Raw genomic sequence first — 20,864 nt, 5'->3', positions numbered from 1 at the left:
GAGCTACATTATAATACAGTTTCTCCCCACGTCTGGTACATTTAAAGGAAGAAATTAATTGGTTGGCTAACATTAATTTCTTCTCCTGTATCCCCCCTCCTTGTTTTTCACTCTTTTTCTTTGTTTTCTTTTACTTTTTTTTTAATATTCACTCAGAAGGCCCTCTGCTTAACCACAGTTGCAGAAAATCAGTACCATTTGTACTGAAATATTTATAATGACAGAATGAAAAATTGGATTCATTTTCTGGCCCTTAGCCGAACAGTCGGCAACTTTATGCAGCATTGTTTAGTATCTCCATTCCTTCATTTCATTGGGCTGTCTTCAAGCACATGCACACACGAAAGAGACTTCACAGGAATGCTCCCAAAAGCACAAGTCTGTCTTTCCCTCCTACCTTTACCCTCAGCAGTGAGAAGACAAGCTCTGCGTAGCCCTTGAACTATCCATAACGCAGTATGGGCAATTGGAGGGAGAGAGTAGGAGAAGATGGAAGAAGTAGAGCAGATTATGGAATAATGCATGCAGAAATCTTTTTTTAACAGGAAGTGCCATACAGAGGAGTTGCAGAGGATCAACTCTGCTGGGGTATCCGAGAGGCAGTGGGTAGCCCCACATTTTTGGCTATGATATGGATGTCAGGGGTGAATATGATATGACTAATATACATGGAGTTGCAGGTTTCATAAAGAGCCTTCCAATTGTTCTTCCATCATCTAAATAAAACTTTATACCATAGAAAGTTAACTGACTGCTTTTTAAAAGTAGTAAAGTCACTTTCATCCAAAGGGTTCTGATGTTTAAGTAATAATGAATAGTAACCTAAAGTGAGCAGCAAAAAAAAACCTGTATAATCAGCAAACAAAAAACAAATTACTGAGTTAAATGAAACAATGGAAACCCTACAATTGTTCTTCATACAATATTTTATCAGAGGCAAGAGGCTAGCTTTTTTTTAACCATCCTTTTGGTGAGATGAACTTGAAGTGAGGTTTCAAGAACATTGTCCTATGAATAGGCGGGGCAATAGGAGTTACATGAAGCATTTAACTAGCAAAATGGAGCCCAATTAATAGGTTTTTAAAAAAACATAGGACTGTTTTTACATATATCAAAACTATCTACAATCTGTTGATTTTAAGTCTAATTTAGGGATTCAGACTTTCAAAATCTTTATGACTTCAGCTATCAGTCTCAATTGGTATAACTCATTATGCATCTATAATCATTTGCAATTTTATGACATTTTGATAACAATAGAAGTTTTATAGTTTCACAAATGTGGCTTTTAATAAATATATATAAAATTTATCCACATGAGGCCAACTGGATTCCAGGTCTCTTAGAGAATATTTTTAAAAACAGCATTCAAAATCAGAATAAAATGATTGAAAGAGTAATTAATAAGAAACTGAAAAATTTTCAAAGTATAAAGAATGGTGTTGCTATGTACAATTAACGCCTGAATGACCTCCAGATGAGTCATGTTTTCACCTGCTTTTGGAAAGTCATGAGGGTAGGGCCATCCAAGTTTCAGAGGCAAAGTATTCTGGAGGAGGAGAATTGCTACAGAGAATGCTCACTATTGGGCTTCCTCACACCACTACAAAATGCATTTGAAGATGTTCTATCTGGTCAGCATAAAATTATTTTCTGCTATATAAACAGCATTGTAACTCACTACCCTAAATCTTTTTTGAAAAAGAAACATCTACAAAGTACTCTTGTCTTCAAAGAGAATGCAAACTTTCTTTCAGCTCAATGTGCATACAGTATATAGTTGACTCACTTTCATTATTATCTTTTGTGCGATAAGGTACAATTTGAGTCTTAGCAGATTTTTAGAAGCATAAATAATAGGCGCATGGCAGGATATCACATTCAGTACCAAACACAATACAGCTTTCTCTGTATTTTGACTTTTTTATCTACTATAAGTAATGGAAAAGGTACATAATAACACTTATCCAGCTATAGCTTTTGATCTAATTTATCTAGACCTCTTATTCTCATTTGTCTCAAACCCTTAGATTAATTGAGAGTGAGTCTGCTTTTTTATGCAGAGGATCTTAATATTGTTTAGCATTTCCAGTATGATGACTATTCATTCCTCATAGCTGCTTCACTGAGCAACATTATCCTGTATATCCTGTGCCCCTTTCTCCTATTCCCCTATATGTAGCTTCTCTCTCTTATTATTTTTGGCTGCATGCATAAATAATCCATGTACTAGGGGCTAGACTACATGCAGTAAATTGTATGTTAAAGATTTAACTCATCGTTAGTGAAGATAGAACCATTTCCAACATAAAAGAGGAAAATTGTATGGAACTGTTGATTTTCAAATCCCAAAGACAACATTCCAGATTAAAGACACTTAAATAGTTAATGTTTAATTTGGTTTCTACCACTGCCCTCTACTTCAAATGTTCCTTTAAACAGTGGGAGGAATAGAAGCCAATTGTAGTAGAAGCCCTGAGAAAAGTGAGATGTTGATTGGCAGTCTTAAAAAGGTTAGACATTTCAGATAAAACTGGTCTTATTCACTACTTTTCATGTACGCATACCAATATTGTGAAAGACAGAATAATAAAATAAAGTACGTAGAGAAACTGAAAATAGAAAGGGAACCACATTAATGTTTACTTATGGCAAACATAACATAAAAATGAAGCTACATAAGGTTTTTTCCAAGAAGCTGAACAGAAATGACAATCGCAATAGGGCTTTAAAATGATAATATGACTGTACAGATCTTGCTGATTGTGAAGATCTAAGGTAGAAATATTATTGAACTTCAGGGACTTCATCACAACCCCAAACACATGTTTCCTTTCATTGTTAGAAAAAGTATGTTGAAAGGAAAACGACACCCACCCACCCCCGCAACCATTTTAAGCTCAAACCTGTTTTTTGTTGCATATACATTTTGAGAGTCTAGTCTTTTTAACAAAGTTGTTAGTTTATACACTTCTCAGAGATGAAAGTAATCATAAGAGCTTTAAATTAGAATAAGTGCCACTTCAATATGACAGATTCCTTTGAGATCTGATTAAAAAAGCCGACTTCCCATTGCCTGCACCTTTACACTTAGCAGCATTACAGTGTTTGCTTGTTTGTAGCTTATTTTTTCAAAAGTATAAATGCGCTGCAGCATGATGAGTCACTATCTGATAGACAACATATTGTTTTTATTCTGCGGTCAAAACAATATTTTACTTTAGAAAGTTTCTTCAGTGAACTGCAGTTGGTCCTCCCTTACCACCATGATGATTTTAAATGCATGTAAATAGAGACAAGCAGCTAATACAGGCAACTTGCCATCATTAGGGTAGGGTCGGTCAATTATATTTCCTCCTTAAATTATTTTACCTGACACTAGAGTTTTTCAGGGATGGTTTTTAGCAGGGATCTTAAAATTGCCACTGTGGCAACACTTGATAAGCTCATTGTATTGTAGGTTCATGAGATGAGGTATTCATAAATCATAGTAGGGTATTATCCATATGCAACCTTTGATTAAATATTATAATATACAATTGAACCTATCTTATTGTTCTTATTATTTGTGCAATAGTTTTCTAAGCACAAAGTGTTTTTTTATTTCATTTGCACCATTTCTCTTGTTTTCTTTGTTTTACGGAATCATTTTGAGAAATCAATGAGGAATCATTTTGCAGTTTTCATTATTTGAAGAGGCTGGTCTTCCAAAAACAAAATCTACCTTTTTGTTGTGGTGGTAAGCAGTTGACAAGTATATGGTACCAATAGCCCATGGTTAAAAGTGCTATATTTCAAAACTGAGAAAAGTCCATCCTTTTCTGGTCAGCATAGATTAACTTCTGAAGTGCTAGATCATTTAATGTCAAGTGAGCAGTCAGTTATGTAAGAGAATTTCTTTCCTTTCTGTTCTACAAAATGGATAACACTATAGTGCTTCAGTGCATTGAACAGATAAAGTATCTATATACTGTGAGTTCCAGTGTTATGGCAGAGGGCCATAGTAATCATGGACTTTTAATCACCAGATGTATCAATTACTTTTAAAAGATTGAATAACTCAAGAAAATAAAAGATACTTGCAATTATTTGAGGAACTGTTTCTGTATTTACCATTACCAGACAGCCATGATTGAATATAATAACTATAAAATTCCAGTATATTGCTCTGGTAACAGTTACTTCTCCTTTGCACAAATGTTAGTGATTACACCTAATACAAAATATCCAAGAAGGACAATACTACGGGTTTACCATCAAAATTGCAATGATATAAAATGTTACTGGATGAAAAATATCACAGCATATATCTGCTGTTTGTTCCTCTCTTTATATTTATATTTGAGGAGAGTGAGAAAACAGGTCTTAAAAGAAGCTACCTTGATGTCTTGATCATAAGTTTTTCACTAATTTGTATTCATTAATAAATGAACGATTTTAAAGCCTAATATAAATATCTTTGAACCCAGAGATAATCATGTGATCCATATTTTTCCAATATGCTCTCCAGAGTTAGGAAATCTTAATCTGTTTGGGGTGTCTGAAGGGAGGCTTTCTTGCAATCCGTCTAATTATTTGTAACTGTCCCATTCAAAGACCAGACTATGTGTTTAAAAAAAAAATTCAAGAAAGCACCTTATCTGCAGTAGCTTCCTCATTTCGGTACCTCCTTAGTTCTCTTGTTCCTGAAACATGCAGAAATATCAGAAATCCTGTCAGGTTGATGGAAGGAAAAGAAAAGCTAGGCAATAGGCAACGATTCCCGCTGGATGTGGATACATAGTCAGGTTGTAGCACAACGTCTGAATAAGGTGAAAGAGGCAATTCAACTGAGCCATTACAGGCAATGTCATAGGAAGGGCATGGTTGGGAGGATGGTGACAGCAGAGGACTCATAAAATATCTAAAACATGGAGGGGAAAATAAAGAGAAGGATCCTCCAGGAACTTTAGAAATAATGCTATAGAGAATGTTTGCAGCATTGTACCTAATATGCCAGGCATTATGAAGCCCTTCAAGGTTTTCCTTCATTCATTCTTATAATATCTGTAGACTACCCCAACATGGCACTTGGTGGCAGGAACGTATGTAGAAAAACAAAAAAAATAGATTAAAACAAAACAACATATACCTAGTGCCCACAATCAAGGCTGAAAACACAATGGCATAAAAATATTTTAACTTCTCTGTAGGATACAAAAAGGAAAGATGCTACCTCTGAGAGAAACATACTTCAATCTCTGGGGCACCAGGGACCGATTCTGTGTGGAAAGGTTTTTCCGTGGACTGGAGGGGGCGTGGTTTTGTGTGCTGCCAGCATCCTATGGATGGGGCTTTGCTTGTTTGTGCAGACCAGTTTCTGACATGCCACAGACAGGTGCCAGTCCATAGACCAGAGGTTGGGATCCCTGCTCTAGAGACTTTGTGCTAACAGTAATAATAAAAGGCTAATTTTAATCATGCTATCTGGAATCATGAAAATAAGACGCTTTCATTATATTAAATATGAATATAATGTTTTATCGAATAAGAGTTTTTGAAAACCTATAGGTTTCAGCTATATAGAAGAATTAATATAGATTATCAGCAAACAGATATAGATCTAGGTTCAAATTATTAATCATACTCTTTACTGGTATGAAAATATAGGACAGAATTTCATATCTTCTTACTGCAATTCAATAACCATATATTTTCTTTTATTTTCAGATCATGTATTTTGCAGAATAATAACCAGTAATTAGTAAATATGCTTTCTTCATCAATAGCTTTCATTTTATCTCATCTTTTCATTCAAGAGTGATTATAGTATGCATAGAAATGATGGCCTTTGTCATGGAAAGAAGTTTGCAAAATATCTAATCCAGACCCCTTCTTTGAGGTATCTTTATTTTCACACAATTCAAATAGAGTGATTCAGCAGCTTATTCTGTCACATTATCTCAATAGTAGCATATTCAGAAAAAGAAGTAAATCCACCATATACATACATTTTTGTAAGAAGTAGAGTAGCTTGAGACATGTATTTTATGTGAACAGAAGTGATTCCCTTGTGTTATAGAAATGTATGTATGTATGCTATGTATGTATGTATGTATGTACGTACGTACGTACGTATGACTTATATTATGAACCAGATTATTTTAAAGGAGGTCCTCTGTTGTTTTTAATCTTAATGTCACAGATTAGTGATTTATCTCCATTTTAATTATCAGACAGTCTTTTCTTGCCAATTCAATGGCTAAAGGATTACAATCTAAGTGACCTTCTGAAATCTTAAATTATGCATTTTCTGATATTCACATACTTCATTTCTCTCTACCCCACAGCAAAATAATTAAATATGATTCTGCCTTGGATATCAATGACTACATTGTACCTTTAGAGGAAAATTCCTTAAATCTACCTTGTGATACTTCATACAGAAATGTAAAGCTTGTTAAATGGATGTGACATTAGAGCTGGCTTAGTTTTAAAAACACCTGTTTGATTATCAATTTAAGCTCCCATTATTTGCCACTAATTACTAAGCGGAGCTGTTAAATATTTAGTTGTAGTTTATTTAATTGGCTTTGACCTATAAAAAAATATGTGCATTGCCACTTATTGTGTTTCAATCCTGTGTTCACACTTAAGCAAGTAGAGAATGCTTGATTATGTAAATTATAAACACTATACAACCTATCAGATTTCCCGGTTTATCATTTTCTTACTGCTACAGATGTATTTATTATGAAGATACCTACAATTAAGACATTGAGAAAGAGCAAAGCATACAGATGTAAAATGAGAGAGGTTGTACTTAAACTTGCTTACAGATGTTCTTGTTTAAAAAGCTCCAGCATGATAAATTAAACATTACAAGAGGAAAAAATAAAAGCATAGAAACAACTGGCACATACACACATCTGTCCATAATGCACTGACTTACTCCTTGAATATTGATTAGATGGTCTTGTCTATCAAAGCCCATATCATTCTGCTATACTGAAGTTGCAACAGAGAAACAACCTCTTTCAAATATTCTCAACTTGTTAGGAAAAATTTTAGACCTAGCAGAACGGCATGCACACAGAAAAAAATTGAGGGAAGGGACTGATTGATTTACTAAATTCTCATCCCTTGAATTTGTTAAGCCTTTATTTCATCAAGTTTATAAAAGTACTGTTCCAAAGTATCAGGTGAATTAGAAAGTGGGTTTGAACAGGAACTGGAAGGAAATTTTTGTTCTTCCCTGATGGCAGACCATAGTGCCAGTGAACTTTTAATAACTGCAGCATAATATTCTGCTTGAAAAATAGCAGCCTAGGCTTGCCATATAGATATGACTGTTTCAGTTGTTTTCTATTAATGGGATGCATCCATGGGATAGAGTTAGGGTGTTATTTGAACTAGCATATTACCCATTTAAAAAATCCCTTCTCATCTTTATGGGTGATAAGTGTCTTTTTCAATCTATACCAGATGCCTGGGAGTTTGATGGTTCTGTACAGTTTGCTGTTCTTAGAACTGCACTCTTCTTGACAGGGAGCTCTGTTGTTGTTCCTGGGTTCTGGTGGAGCCACTCTCCCAGCTTAGGAATCTCAAACCCAAGTGCTTCTACTGCCACTGGGACTACTTCGGCTTTCTTTCCTTCATCCTATCTTGTTCCATCTTCCTGATGTTGCTGTTACTTGGTACCACTATATCTATCACTATCACTGTCTTCTGGTTGATGCCTGATTAATTGATCAGTACCATCTGGATCTGGAAGTCCCACAAGATTTTAGGCTTCTTATTCTTCGTGACTTGTAGAATCTCTCACCACCCCACCCCCCGCAACAATGGTTGGGCTACTCAGTGTATGCTATTCCTTCCCACATCTTACATCCTGCCACTATGTGTGGGACTATCTCTGAGGGCTCTTTGCACAGCCTGCACTTCAGTTCCTGTCTGATATGGTAAACCCCCGCTTCTATGGATGTGGTGCTGCTATGATCAAGGCCTCAGAGCTGTGCTTTAGTCCAGCCATGGGTGAGAGTTCCCAGTGTCAGTCATCTGAACTATCAGTCAATAGTATTTCTCGTGCAGTTCTTATCCTGCAATGGCACTTCCTCTATTTGATCTTCCTCCCATGTCTTCTGCTGGCATTCTCTTAGCTGCTTATCTTTTTGGGTACCATATAACTTATGTAGTCCTGGATGCTTTGGAGAGTGATTTTGACATTCAGGCCCTGCCTGTGTCAAGCCCAAAATTGGGAAACCTGACAGCCTGCTTTTTTCTGGCTGGAGTGCAGTCTTTAATCACAAGAATGTTAATATTATTTTAAAAATGTCTTGGTAAAGCCACACTTGGAATACTGCAGCCAGTTTGGTCACCACAGTGTTAAAAAGATGTTGAGACTCTAGAAACAGTGTAGAGAAGAGCAACAAAGATAATTAGGGGACTGTAGGCTAAAACATATAAAGAACAGTTGCTGGAATTGTGTATGTCTAGTTTAATGAAGAGAAGAACTAGGGGTGACATGATAGCAGTGGTCTGATATCTCAGGGGTTGCCACAAAGAAGGAGTTAGGCTATTCTCCAAAGCACCTGAGGGCAGGACAAGAATCAGTAGATGGAAATTAATCAAGGAGAGAATCAATCTAGAACTAAGAAGAAATTTCCTGACAGTTAGAATAATTAATAAGTGGAACAACTTGCCTCCAGAGGTTGTGAATGCTCCAATACTGGAAGTTTTTAACAAGAGATTGGACAACTGATTGTCAGAAATAGTATAGGGTTTCCTGCCTGAGGAGGGAGTTGGACTTCCAAGGTCCCTTCTAACTCTGTTATTCTATTCTATTCTATTCTATTCTATTCTATTCTATTCTATTCTATTCTATTCTATTCTATTCAGAGTGTTGGACTTGGGTTGGAAACCTTTGTACATTGTGAAGAGCTTCTGGTTCTTCACATTGGCAGCCTCCATGTCCTCCTTTTGCCAGTTCACTGTATCAGCAGGGTATCTGATGATTGGCAGGAGATACATATTGACAGCATGGATCTTGTTCCTCTTATTGAACTGGATCTTCAGAATCTGTCTTACCCTTTGGTAGCACTTGGATGCAGCTGTCTCTTCATGAGTTCCAGATGACCAAGGTATTGTATGTGTGCTAGGCCTGCTGCTAGTTCCACCTCATCATCTTAACTATCTTCTTCCTTTCCTTCCCCCTCTATATGCACTAATGTAGTCAACCGCAAAGAAAAACAAAGAAAAGGAAAAAAAAACATTAATATTAAACAACATGTATCATTAAAACATTCTACATAAAAGTATTTTATGGAAATTGAGGCTGGGGCTTAGCGCAACCTGACCCCAAGACCAAGGGAAAGAGCAAGGTTTTAACTACCTCCTTAACACCTGCAGGATTCGGCTAATTATGTATCTCCATCCTGTCAGGATTCAGCTTTATCGTGTTGCATTCCATTCAGATCCCAGATCAAATTCAAGACTGGGTGATAGTTGTCAAGTATGGTTAGATCCATGGAGGCCTCTTAAGAAGAAGATATACAACAGCCACCTTCAAGGCTACTGACATTACCTCTTCCTGCAATGAAATATTGACCATTTGCCAGATGTGGCCAATCATCTGCCTTAGGAACAGCCCAAATTTCCCATGATGCACACAAAATGAACCCAAACTTGGTTGGGTTCATTCTGGAGAGCAGGCTGTCCACTTCATTGGAATATTAGACATAGGACAAGACAGGTACTTTAAACCCTGCCATGAAAAGTAAAGATAGTTGAATTTCAGCAGCTTTGTTGGCAAAATACTACAATAAAAGGTCTCAATTACCTCCTTGAAGATGTATTTTTAATTCTTTTCCAAAACAAAAGAGCTTGATTGCAAGTCTGATTATAAAAAATAACTTGTATATCTTTGTAGAGGTGCATTCAAAATAGTTTCTTTAGCATAAATCTGAAATAATCTAATGACAGTATTCTGCATGTGTACATCCAACCTTTGATTTATGTATTTATGCATCTGTGTTTGGTCTGCTCACCAATATATCCCTGAACATTTTAAGCACGCCAGGGACAGATTCTTTTCTGCCATTATGACTTTTAAATGTAAGAACATTAAAAACTGTAGCATCCAGATGAAAACTGTTCAGTCTCTGTGACATCTCCATGCTTTAGATGTAAATCAGTTTTGTGACATATATAACTATATAACTACATTTTGCAGCTCAAGGTAGCCCCGGAGTAGAAAATCCTTTGCTGCCATGATGCTATTGTTGTCCACTTATTTTTGCTCTTCCCCCACTGCGGAGGAATCATGAAGGCAGGTAGGCATGGCAACATCATATTACGAAAGCTGCCATTCACTGTGGGAACTCCTCCCTTGTGCCAAATTATAGCATTTTCAGAATAATACCCAGGGTATTGACAGCAATATTTCTATATATTTACGAGCATGATGGCTATTGATATAGAGAGATTGCAGTGAACTATCTGACTTTCTTTGCTGGTTAAGACAGCTTTGACTAAGTAAACCAAAGTGACTTTTCTTTCCCATCAGGAAGATTGTTAATTTGGTGTATAATAAATGTTGCTGCAATAAATTATTCTGAATAGTTGAAGAAAAGATGCACTTCAGGCCCCATTTTCTATGTTGTTTTTTTTTCATCTTGACTCTTACTCTTACAAGGTTTTGTACCTTTTTTTGGTGATAGTATTAAGTTGCCTAAAGAATATTAGACATGATAGCCTAGAATGGTGAAAACTGTCCGGGGGTGTGTGGGGTGGGTACTTTTAGGCCCATAGTGACTGAACTGATACAGAGAATAAGGCAGTTGTTGTAATCCAGAGTCTTATGCAGGATTAGAAGAAAAAAGCATATAAATAGGAAATGCTGTCCAGTAGGTACCGTACAGTGGTGGGATTCAATTTTTTTTACTATCAGTTCTGTGGGCATGGCATGGTGGGCGTGGCAGGGGAAGGATACTGTAAAATCTCCAGTCAGAGGTAGGATTTGCCGGTTCTCCGAACTACTCAAAATTTCCGCTACTGGTTCTCCAGAACTGGTCAGAACCTGCTGAATACCACCTCTGGTACCGTAGCATTTTGTGGTTTATACTTCATCCACACAATATTATCCTCTTCTGAATCAAGAGAGGCTTACTTCTAAGTAAATAACCATAGGAGTTAAATCTGGTTTCATTAACTCATTGAAACGTATGGCATAAGACTTGAGCTTTGTAGTTCTTCTGTGCTTGAAATATGTGTACAATTTTCAAGAGGTGTAAACTTGTATTGAGGTTTGCTTTGTATCATTTCAAGTGGTTTCATGCTCCTCTGCAAGAGCATGATGCAAAATTGTAATGTGTCTTATCTCCATAATTCTAGGACATGCACAGTGCTTACATGCAGTATTTTCAGGCAAACTCTCCCACAGCCTGGAGTTTGATTCTGACGGGGGCTCAAAGTTAATTCAACCTTCCATCCTTCCAATGTTGGAAAAATGAAGACCCAGATTGTTGGGGCAATATGCAAATAATGCTGACAGTGTGAACTGCCCAGAGAGTGCTGTAAAGTGCTAAAGGGTGGCACATAAGCCTAAAATGCTATTGCTATATTAAATAAATACTAAGTAACCGCTTGTGAAGACAGCATTGGGCAATAGAAGGGCTTTAATGAAATCTGTCTCGCTTGCTAGGGTCCCATCAAAGAAGTTTTTTTTATTATAAAGACAGGCAGAAGGACCACACATTAGGTAATTTGATCATCTTGTTGTTCCCTTAAAAACCATTGCAACTAAAACTATTCTGAAGCAACTAGCATTTGTAGGCCATTTTATAAGGTTGAAGTATAAAGAAAGAATTGCAAAAATCCAGGCAGGAGTTTATCAGGGCATGAATAACTGCAGCAAAGACTAACCACTGTGCTAGCAGCTTTGAAAATTTTGTTTTATAAATGTGGTGGTTGTTCTTTACTAGTCTGTAAATTTGAGTGCTACTTCTCTCCTCCTTCATTCCTTTGTTTAGCCAAAAACCTTTTCCACTGTCATTTTGTAAACCAACAATGCAACAGAACTCCATTTCCGTGGTCTTGAATGTTTTTTTCCTTTCCCAGCAAACTAGAAACAGAAATTGTTGCAGTGGAAATTGTGGAATCCATAATGACACTGGAATGCAATTCTCTATTTGGCATTAGGGTTTTAATTAAGGTTTTGCTGGGTTTGCCCAATGTTCCTTTGCCCCCATATCTCTGCCAAAAAAAAACCAGCATCCTGACACTGAGGAAAAATTGAAAGTAAGAAGTTTGGAGGGAGGGAGGAGGGAGCTATGTGGGGATAGAATCAGAGCCTCTTGATTAGAAAGTATAATTTAATAGAATGTGTATTGAACCAAATGTATTGATTAATGTAGAGGATATAGTACTTATATTGATTTGAACTAAAGATTTAGTACTAAAAGCTGTAAGCCAAAAAAAGCTGTTGCAGATTGCTACAAAAGTCAGTTTAATGCTGTCCTTGAGAATGCCTTCACAAAGAAATTCTTCTAATGTTTGAGGAGTAGGTAGAATGCTGTATATGTCAGTTTGATCCCGGAGGGTTTTATTTTGTACTCTAATAGCTGTTACGAGCCTACATTATATCCAAGGAGTAATTTTCCTTAGGGTTGCCTGGCTCGCTTTGTGTCAATATTCTAGCATTTTAAGTCACGTACAGTATATGCTTCTGGGAACAGCCGAGGAGCCAGCCAGACTCATAATGGTCTGCATTCATTAATAAAGGCAGAAGCTTCTGTCCCTTCATTGCCCACTGCAGGGATGCCTTCCCGGTCTTTTGGGACCCTGCAGACACATTTAAAGAAAGCTTTATTTTGAGTGGGCAGGAGATGAAATGCAGGACTTGCAGGCATTTCCTAAGTCAGCTCTATGCCCAAGCACAGAGGTGACCTTAATGGGTCAGAGAAGAATGCAGGTCAAAAGACTTATTATCCAGCCTGTTGGAAACCAATTGCTTTTAGGTTGAGGGGGGAAGAGGGGTGTTTTGTTTTGTTTTAAAGTAGCGCTTAAAGGTTAGCAATGTAGAAATTTGTTTTACAACCCAAAGCTGTCCTGGAATGCAGTCCATTTTATAGAAAGGGAGGTGGAAATAAAGCCGAGCTTAGTTTTAAATTCCCTACAAATTACAAAATGTTAGTATAGCATAATTAGTTAATCAGTGATGATTGATTACTAGTGTTTGCCGTCTTGAATTAAGGAGAGGGGGAAGAAAAGATGTTGCTGTGATACTGTCTCCATCTGTTGAACAATAACATCTTCATTTAATCTTTATATTTCCTTATTTATAATCTGCTTTTCAACAACAATCGCATTCACTTCATTCAGCTTCAAAATGCCTCATTTAAATTGAATGCAACTGTACTTTCCATTTGGGACTGTAATGAGGTAGAGAATTAGTAGGATTTCTCCCTCCTTAGAAACTCCTCCTCTCCCTTCCCTCCCTCCCTCTTCCATAAAGATTCCCCCCACCCCACAAAGGATATAATTCAAGTCATGAAACGGTCTCTACGAAGCAAAAACTGGCAACTAAAAAGAACAACAACCCTGCTCTTTGGAAATAAATTTTCCTGAGCCACTATTTTAGTAAAATGTATCCAGCTGTTTCAAAGATTTTGGGCACAGAATGGACATAACTCGATATGACTATAAATAAAACAGCCAAAAAAAACCTACATATATAATTATGCAAATATAGCAGTCCCACTAATTTCACTCAGAAAATACCTTTGTAAAATTCATTTAGGATTTTTGGAATGTAATAGATGCTCATTACATGGTTCATTGGAGTATAAGAATATTTACTTCTAAATATAGTTTATAGTGAAATTTTTAGTCTGTCTATGTGTATATGAAAGGAAGTATAGGTAGTCCTTGACTTATGACCACAATTTGGATTAAGCAAGACAATTAAGTCAATTGCATCTCAGTTTAAAACCTTTTTTTTGCCATGGTTATTAAGCAAATCACTGCAGTTTTTAAGTGAATCATGTGGTCATTAAGCAAATCCGGTTTTCCTCATTAACTTGGTTTGTCACAAGCCGGCTGGGAAGATTGCAACATGACCTCAAGGATGCTACAACCATCATAAATACAAGCTGGTCACTTAAGTGCCCGAATCACAATCATATGACCATGGGATGCTGTGATGGTCATAAGTGTGAGGACCTGTGATAAGTTGCATTTTTCAGTGTCATTGTAACTTCAGTTGGTTGCTAAACAGATCATTGTAAGTCAAGGACCTACAAGGGATGACGAAACAAAATACCCCCTCAATACCCAAATCAATGTTAAATTTGCAGTATAAATTATTTGTAATCTTTTTTCCCCTTCAAATTATGAGTAGCTTCAGGATATTCTAAGGAGCTTTCAGCATAAGATAGATGATAGAAGAAATACAGATAAATATAACATATGAGAAGTAGTCTGGAGGAAATATGGGAACAAGGATTTGTTTAATTTGCATGTATGAGGAAGAGAAAGAAAGAATAAATTTGAGGAAGTTATTAGTACTGCACATTTTCCAGAAGAACAATGATAAAAACATCGGTTTCAAATGTATTGTTTGTCCTATAAAGGGCAAAACACATTCTGAGCTACACTGAAACTTTTATTGGTTTTCTCTGTGCCTTGAAAACTCCCGTGTTCAGATCAACAGGAGCTCCGTCTTCTGACTTCCCCACTTACATCAATTCCCATTGTCATGGAAGTAGGTGTTCTGAACACATGAAAAGACAATATACAGCAGAGAGCTACTGTGTGGATAATAGAGGAAAATTTTGCCCTAAATTTTTAAACACAATCTTTTTTGTGAAAAGAAACACTCTTAAAACAAAACCTCCAACAGTTCATAACTGGGATTAATGGTTGCAATTTTCAGTTCTTAGACATGGGGTCTCCATAGACAGTCCCCCCTCCTAGAATATAATGTGGCTCTCTGTGGGATTAAAGATTATTCCTTACCTCATCTCTTCCCTTCAATCTTTCACCTTTTTGTCTCATAAAGTTATAACTGGTATGAGCAGGAAGCTTTTCTCCCTAATCAAGTGTTTCTCTCTGTCTTGTTCATGCCTTAGAATGCAAAGAATTTACATATATATCATTGATATTAGGAGGCTGCTCCTAAGGTGTATAAAGTGAGTGTGACTTGGATCCGAGGTGCAAACAGAAGCAAAAAGAACCTTTCTAAACTTTGCTGCTTCCATTTTCCACAGTGGCCTCCATCCCAAGTTTTCCATTTTATACAGTCATTGAAGCATCAGGATCGATTTCTAGAAAGATTTAAAGAGTTTTAACGGACAAGAGGAGCTCTAATCTCCTTTGTGCATTTTCGGGAGCCATATTCATCTTTATGTTTTGCCTTGCTCAGTGATTTTTCTCCATCATTTTGCCTTGAATTTAAATCAGGGCATCTCTTCGCTCCTGAGAATGTTTTTGTGCAATAGGCTATATCAGCTGTGGGACCCCAAAACAGAGCTTAGTGAAGAATAATTCCATAGTTTATTTTGCATCTACCACATTAGTGCCTTTGTGTGTTTTTTCTTTAATTAAAAAAATTATTGAGGTTTGAGTCCTGAGCACACATGAAATGCTACTTTCAATTGTGTCACATAGTGCTATGTGGCTTTTCTAATCCTTAAACTGGCCACATGTGAATCCAAGATTTTAAAAAATGGAGGTAAGAGGACTCATTAAAACACATAGGCAATGATCCAGCATTACAGTTCTCTCCTATTGTTGATTATGATAGAAGAAAAGAGCCTCATGTGTGCAGTGTTGTTCTATGCTAGAAGTTGAGCCTCGGGTAGAGCTCTAGATAGCAGCTGCAGATTTTCTGAAGAATGGATATTGTCCATTGGGATAATTAAGTATTAGCAATGCTCTTGCAGCAGTAAAACTTGTGTGTCTTTTATTTAGACAGTACAGCAGATTTATAGATAGATGTTTCAGGTAAAAAGAATCTGGGAAGGTATGTTTAAGGTGTTCCTTTGCTGAAACTCATTTAATTGCCCCAGAAAGAGTGTTAAACTGATCCATTCTACTGCTGCTTGAAGGTTCCATTTTCTTTCCATTCCCTCTTGCTGAAACAACCCAACATGCACTTTAATTGAGTCATGAGAGAGTAGGGGGTTGCACTTGGATATACATCAGAATTTTCATTTCTTGAAAAAGAATATTGTGCAAATGAAGATATTGGGTTTAAATCTGTACCCATCTATGTTCTGTTGCTATTTGTTCCTAGTCAACTAGAACTACATCAAAAAAACTTTAATGTTGAGAATGCAAATTACCAACATCAATACATTAAGCAGGAAGTACAGAACATCAATACATTAAGCAGGAAGTACAGCTACCAGGTTGATTGGGAAATGTCCCACATTATATTTATTCAGTTTGGAGATAATGAAAAATAGAAATTTGTTTAAATAATCACTGAAATTACCACTAAGCAATCAAATTACCACTAAGCATTGAAGGACTTCTTCAGTGCTACTGTGGCCTGGTCAAATCCAAAAAGGGAACCCTGATTGGTTTAGGTCAAGCAATGAAGAACACCCACTGGCTGTGACTCTGCAGAATTCATCTAACAACTTCAACAGGAATTGCCAGAACTACAGTTGTGAGTCAGTGCAGTTAGGCGACATCACACCTTATGACCACAGTGCTTTGCAAGAGTCCCTTACTGTTGGTAAGTCAGGATTACCCATACATAAGGACTCCTACAGACACAAATTTTGTCATGTGTATGACATATGCCACAGGTGTCAAACTTTGTGATGTCATGTTGCTGTCATGTGACGTTTCGTGACATTTTTCCCATTTGCGGAGCTGGGATGGGCGTGGCCTGCATTTGACACATCCGCCCCATGGGCAGCCAGTTTGACACCCCTGACATGTACCTCTCCAGTCAAACAGGACTGGAGCATATTATTTACATAGTACTGCAGTGGAGGCATTCACTTCAGGCATGCTCCTTATTTCTCTTTTAAAAACCATATTTGAAGAGGATTCATCTCTAATTTGGCACTTGGGATGCAGCATAAGATAATCTGTATATTATATTGAAGCAGAAGCTTTAGATTGATGATACATGCATTTGAAGTTCATCTTCTAATATGATTCCAGGCACATTGAAATATGCATATTTTAACTTTCTAGCTTGATCTTATGTATCAGACCTGGGATATTTCAGTATTTAAATAAATCTGATTATATAGAAGTGGAATCTGCTCTAATCAAGCAGTATACCTATCATATAAAGCCACCGTATGAGTTTTATCACATGGCTGATCTCCCCTGCACATAGGCACACAGTTTGCTTGTAAATAGTCTACACACCTGAAAGAGTGTCTTCTTGCATATGGTTGTGCTTTATTGCACAAATTCCAAGGACAATACTGTATCATGTTATCCATAAAGTTGTACAGCACAGTTCATGTATTAAGTTTTCATAATCTATATTATATCTTAATATGTTAGTTGGTCTCAGATTTGATTTTCTAATTTCTAAACTATCTGAATTTAAAATTGGCATGTATTAACTATTAATAGCTGTGTTTTGAAGGCCTTATTCTGCCACTGCTTTTTCACAATCATTTTGAAGTGAATTAATGTAGAAAATAGTATTGTATACATGAAATCAAACAAATGATGGACTATTTCATTTTTAACTCTATTGAATATTTTTTCTGGTAGACTACCGGCCAGAAGTCTTGTATTGCCTAGCACATTATGAGGTTTAGTATTTGCTTAGAATTTTCTACCATGATGGGATAAAATTCCTATTAAATGAATCTAGGAATGTAGTCATGGTTTATTAGCTGTTTTTAGAAATATTGTTTTTTATTTCTTTATTTCCATGGTATATACAGCTGTCCAATCCATGACAGTGACTCTGGACAGCATACATCAAAACATCAGCTATATTAAACACTTCAGTGGGGCCACAACCAATTTTGCTCTTCTTTGGAACTCCTACTGAACTTTCATCCATCTTTCTGAGTACATTCCTACCAACTATATAAGATATCACATACATGACAAGCTGTATTCTGAAATTATATTGAAATTTATCATCAGCACCATATAAGCAATATCTGCTTATACTTTCTAATATACAATTTAATCAATTTCATATTCTTTATTACAGGCTAAATTGGCATTTACAGGTTAAATTTATAGATGGGTATTTAGCCAAATATAGGCCTAGAGTGCAGAGACATATATATACATTTTTATAAACTTGCTTGGTAGTTTGCACAATACATACCATTTAACATGGTTTTTACTATCTTATGTTATGCTATTTCTCTGTAGCATTGCTGGTATATTTCAGCACAGTGATTGCTTTTCCTTTTCTTTTCTTTCTTCTTTCTTCACAGAATCATACGATGACCCAACATAGCAGTTAGTGCAAGGCCCAGTTCTTCAGAAGAGGAATCTTTGCAGGACAAAAAAAGGGAACATGTTTTACTCTTTGCACGAGACTCTCATTGTTAATATATATTATTCAGAAACATTGTATTGTACCATAAAACCTGTATTATGGAAACTGTTGGATGTTCATGTGTTTGAACTTTTGAGCACCGGAGAGACTTCCTGTATATAAAGTGTTGCACATGTATTATGTTGTCTGATACTAAAATGGTCTTATAAAGACAAGTGGACTTGGGCCCTATTCAAGCAGGACTAAGAGTTATTATTATCCCAACAACATATAAAAGGGAAATATGGCTTAAGGAAAAAAAGAAAAAGAAACAGTACAAACCTTTTGGCCTTCCTTTTGTTCAAGCTTATGTCTACAATCTCTGTCTTTTGGTATTCAAATGGATGAATTCAAGAATATTTTTAGTGCCGAAGAAGAAGAACAAGAAGAAAGACTCTCCAAGCAGGACCCAGTTGAATATGGCCTGTATATATTTGTAAGCCTTGCGATATGACAGATAGCATTACCATATATGCAATAGTTGTTATGTAGATTGTCAAAGAAACTTTTTTTCCTGGATACCATTTGAAGCTTTTGAGTGTTCAAGACTTTTCCTTAATGATGTCACATGGCCAAATTTTTGAATCAGTTGAACTAACCTGTATGTTACTGTTATTAATGTTTACTCTGCAGTCTGAACCTGGAGATTACTGGAATGGTTTTCCAAGAAGAAATAAATTCAGTTTACCATTACATAATAAGTTTCTTTTCTTTTATCCCAGATTATTTTATTTTAAAAAGTTCCTCTTTGCAAATGAATTGTGTCTTATAACTTTCATCGTCAACGTCACACATTCTCGTATCACACATGCATGATAAATGTATTCTAATTGATGTACTTCAATTGATAGTTTATTATTTTAGATATATGTTAACTATATATTATTTTACCCTATGTAATGATCCTTTTTTTTCTTTTTGAGAAATACAAGGACTTACAGCAGAGTTAGTGAGTGAGTGATCTGGCTTGCAAGCATTCAGCCCCTAAATGATGTGCAGACTATCGGGTTTTAAATCAAGTCTTATCTATCTGCATTTGGTTTTATAATACAATGTCAAGTGTACATTTCTCTTAAATAGAAAGCCTGTTGAGTTTGCTGGATTTACTACCACTAAATGTGCTCAGAATCTCACCCTTACACCTATCCTTTTTTTAAATCTCTGCATTTAAGTCTCACAATCACTATTAGAATGATACATGATTATGGAAGGCATCCCTTGTCTTTTCATCTACAGGTGGTAACCTTGTTAAATTCCAGCCACAGCACTGACATAGGTTTCTCTGCTTGCAAGTGAGTCCCTTGTCCTCAATGCTGACAGAGATGGCAGTAGAGGACATGACCAGAAAAAGTGCTTCAGTAAACAGCCCAGCCTGTTATTTCCTCTAGGAGATCATTCGGCTTTAACAGAGAAAGGTTGTTGAGAACTGAATTAACCTGTTGGTCCCAAGTAGGAGCAAAGGGAGGCTGTACCACTGGGGCCTTCTCGATTTTCTTTTGTCCAGAAATGTGCTCGTATGAACATTCATTCCCAACCCAATTTCCATATTAGAGTTGTGATATACCGCTGAACACTTGTGCAATGATTAGAGCAATAGAATATCACAAAGGGCTGGAATTGTTTGTCTTTTTCTGCCAGGGCAGATTTCAAGTGAGATTTCTAGTTTGCCGAGTGTTACATTCCAAGTCTCCACAGATGGGAAAGCTGGAAGAACACTTTTTAAAAAGTCTTTGCTTGCCAGGGATTTCAAGGAAAAATGTGTCATATTTCTCTCTCCAGCCTGGAGATTTTTATGCATATGTTGCCAAGTACAAAAAGAAAAGAAAAAGCCATATTTAATAAAAAAAATCTTTATTTCTGCTGACAAAAGGATAAACATAAGCAACTGTACTTACACAGTCAGTCCAGTGCCAGATTCTATTTATAATAAACCCCATCCCAGTTTTAATTCCAATAAAGTAGTAATAATATCTGCCAATTTGGATTGAATAATCGTTCTTCATGACAGATACCTCTTTAATAAAACAAAAAAAGTACAGGCATTTATTTCAGTCTTCATGTGTGAAACTGTAACATATTGGTTAAAACTGTAAATAGCATGTTTTTCATCAAGTTCAAGTATGTTAAAATTATTACACCCTACTGTGTTTGTGCCACTGAGTTTATTCAGACAGATGGTAGCTGGGAAAAATGCAATCTTATAATCAAAAGCAAAAATATGTCAAAAATATGTTAGTAAGCAAAACACAGCGTATCACTTGCTTCTTATGTCATGACAGCTTGCAAAACATACAAAGTGTTGAATATCTAGTTATGCAAATACAGAACTATAGTAAACAGCAACAGA

The 20,864-nt window shown here is 36.3% G+C and overlaps 1 protein-coding gene across 7 annotated transcripts in view; it reads left to right on the top strand.

Moving 5' to 3' along the window:
- Positions 1-19,207, top strand: part of ZNF521 (zinc finger protein 521) — a 298,810-nt gene extending 279,603 nt beyond the window's left edge. For all 7 annotated transcript variants that reach the window (XR_015748880.1, XR_015748879.1, XM_087961647.1 and 4 more), the window contains one exon: positions 18,414-19,207. Coding sequence is in view for 5 of the 7 variants with exons in the window: in XM_087961647.1 (XP_087817773.1) it covers positions 18,414-18,443 (30 nt within the window). In the remaining 2 variants the exon portion in view is untranslated. The remainder of the gene's footprint in view (positions 1-18,413) is intronic.
- The last annotated feature ends 1,657 nt before the right edge of the window (positions 19,208-20,864 follow it).

This window comes from Notechis scutatus, chromosome 3 (genome assembly GCF_049901735.1).
Source record: "Notechis scutatus isolate UNSWTSFEM ecotype Mainland chromosome 3, rNotScu1.2, whole genome shotgun sequence".
Classification (NCBI taxonomy): domain Eukaryota; kingdom Metazoa; phylum Chordata; class Lepidosauria; order Squamata; family Elapidae; genus Notechis; species Notechis scutatus.
This window is presented reverse-complemented; position numbering and strand designations above follow the sequence as displayed.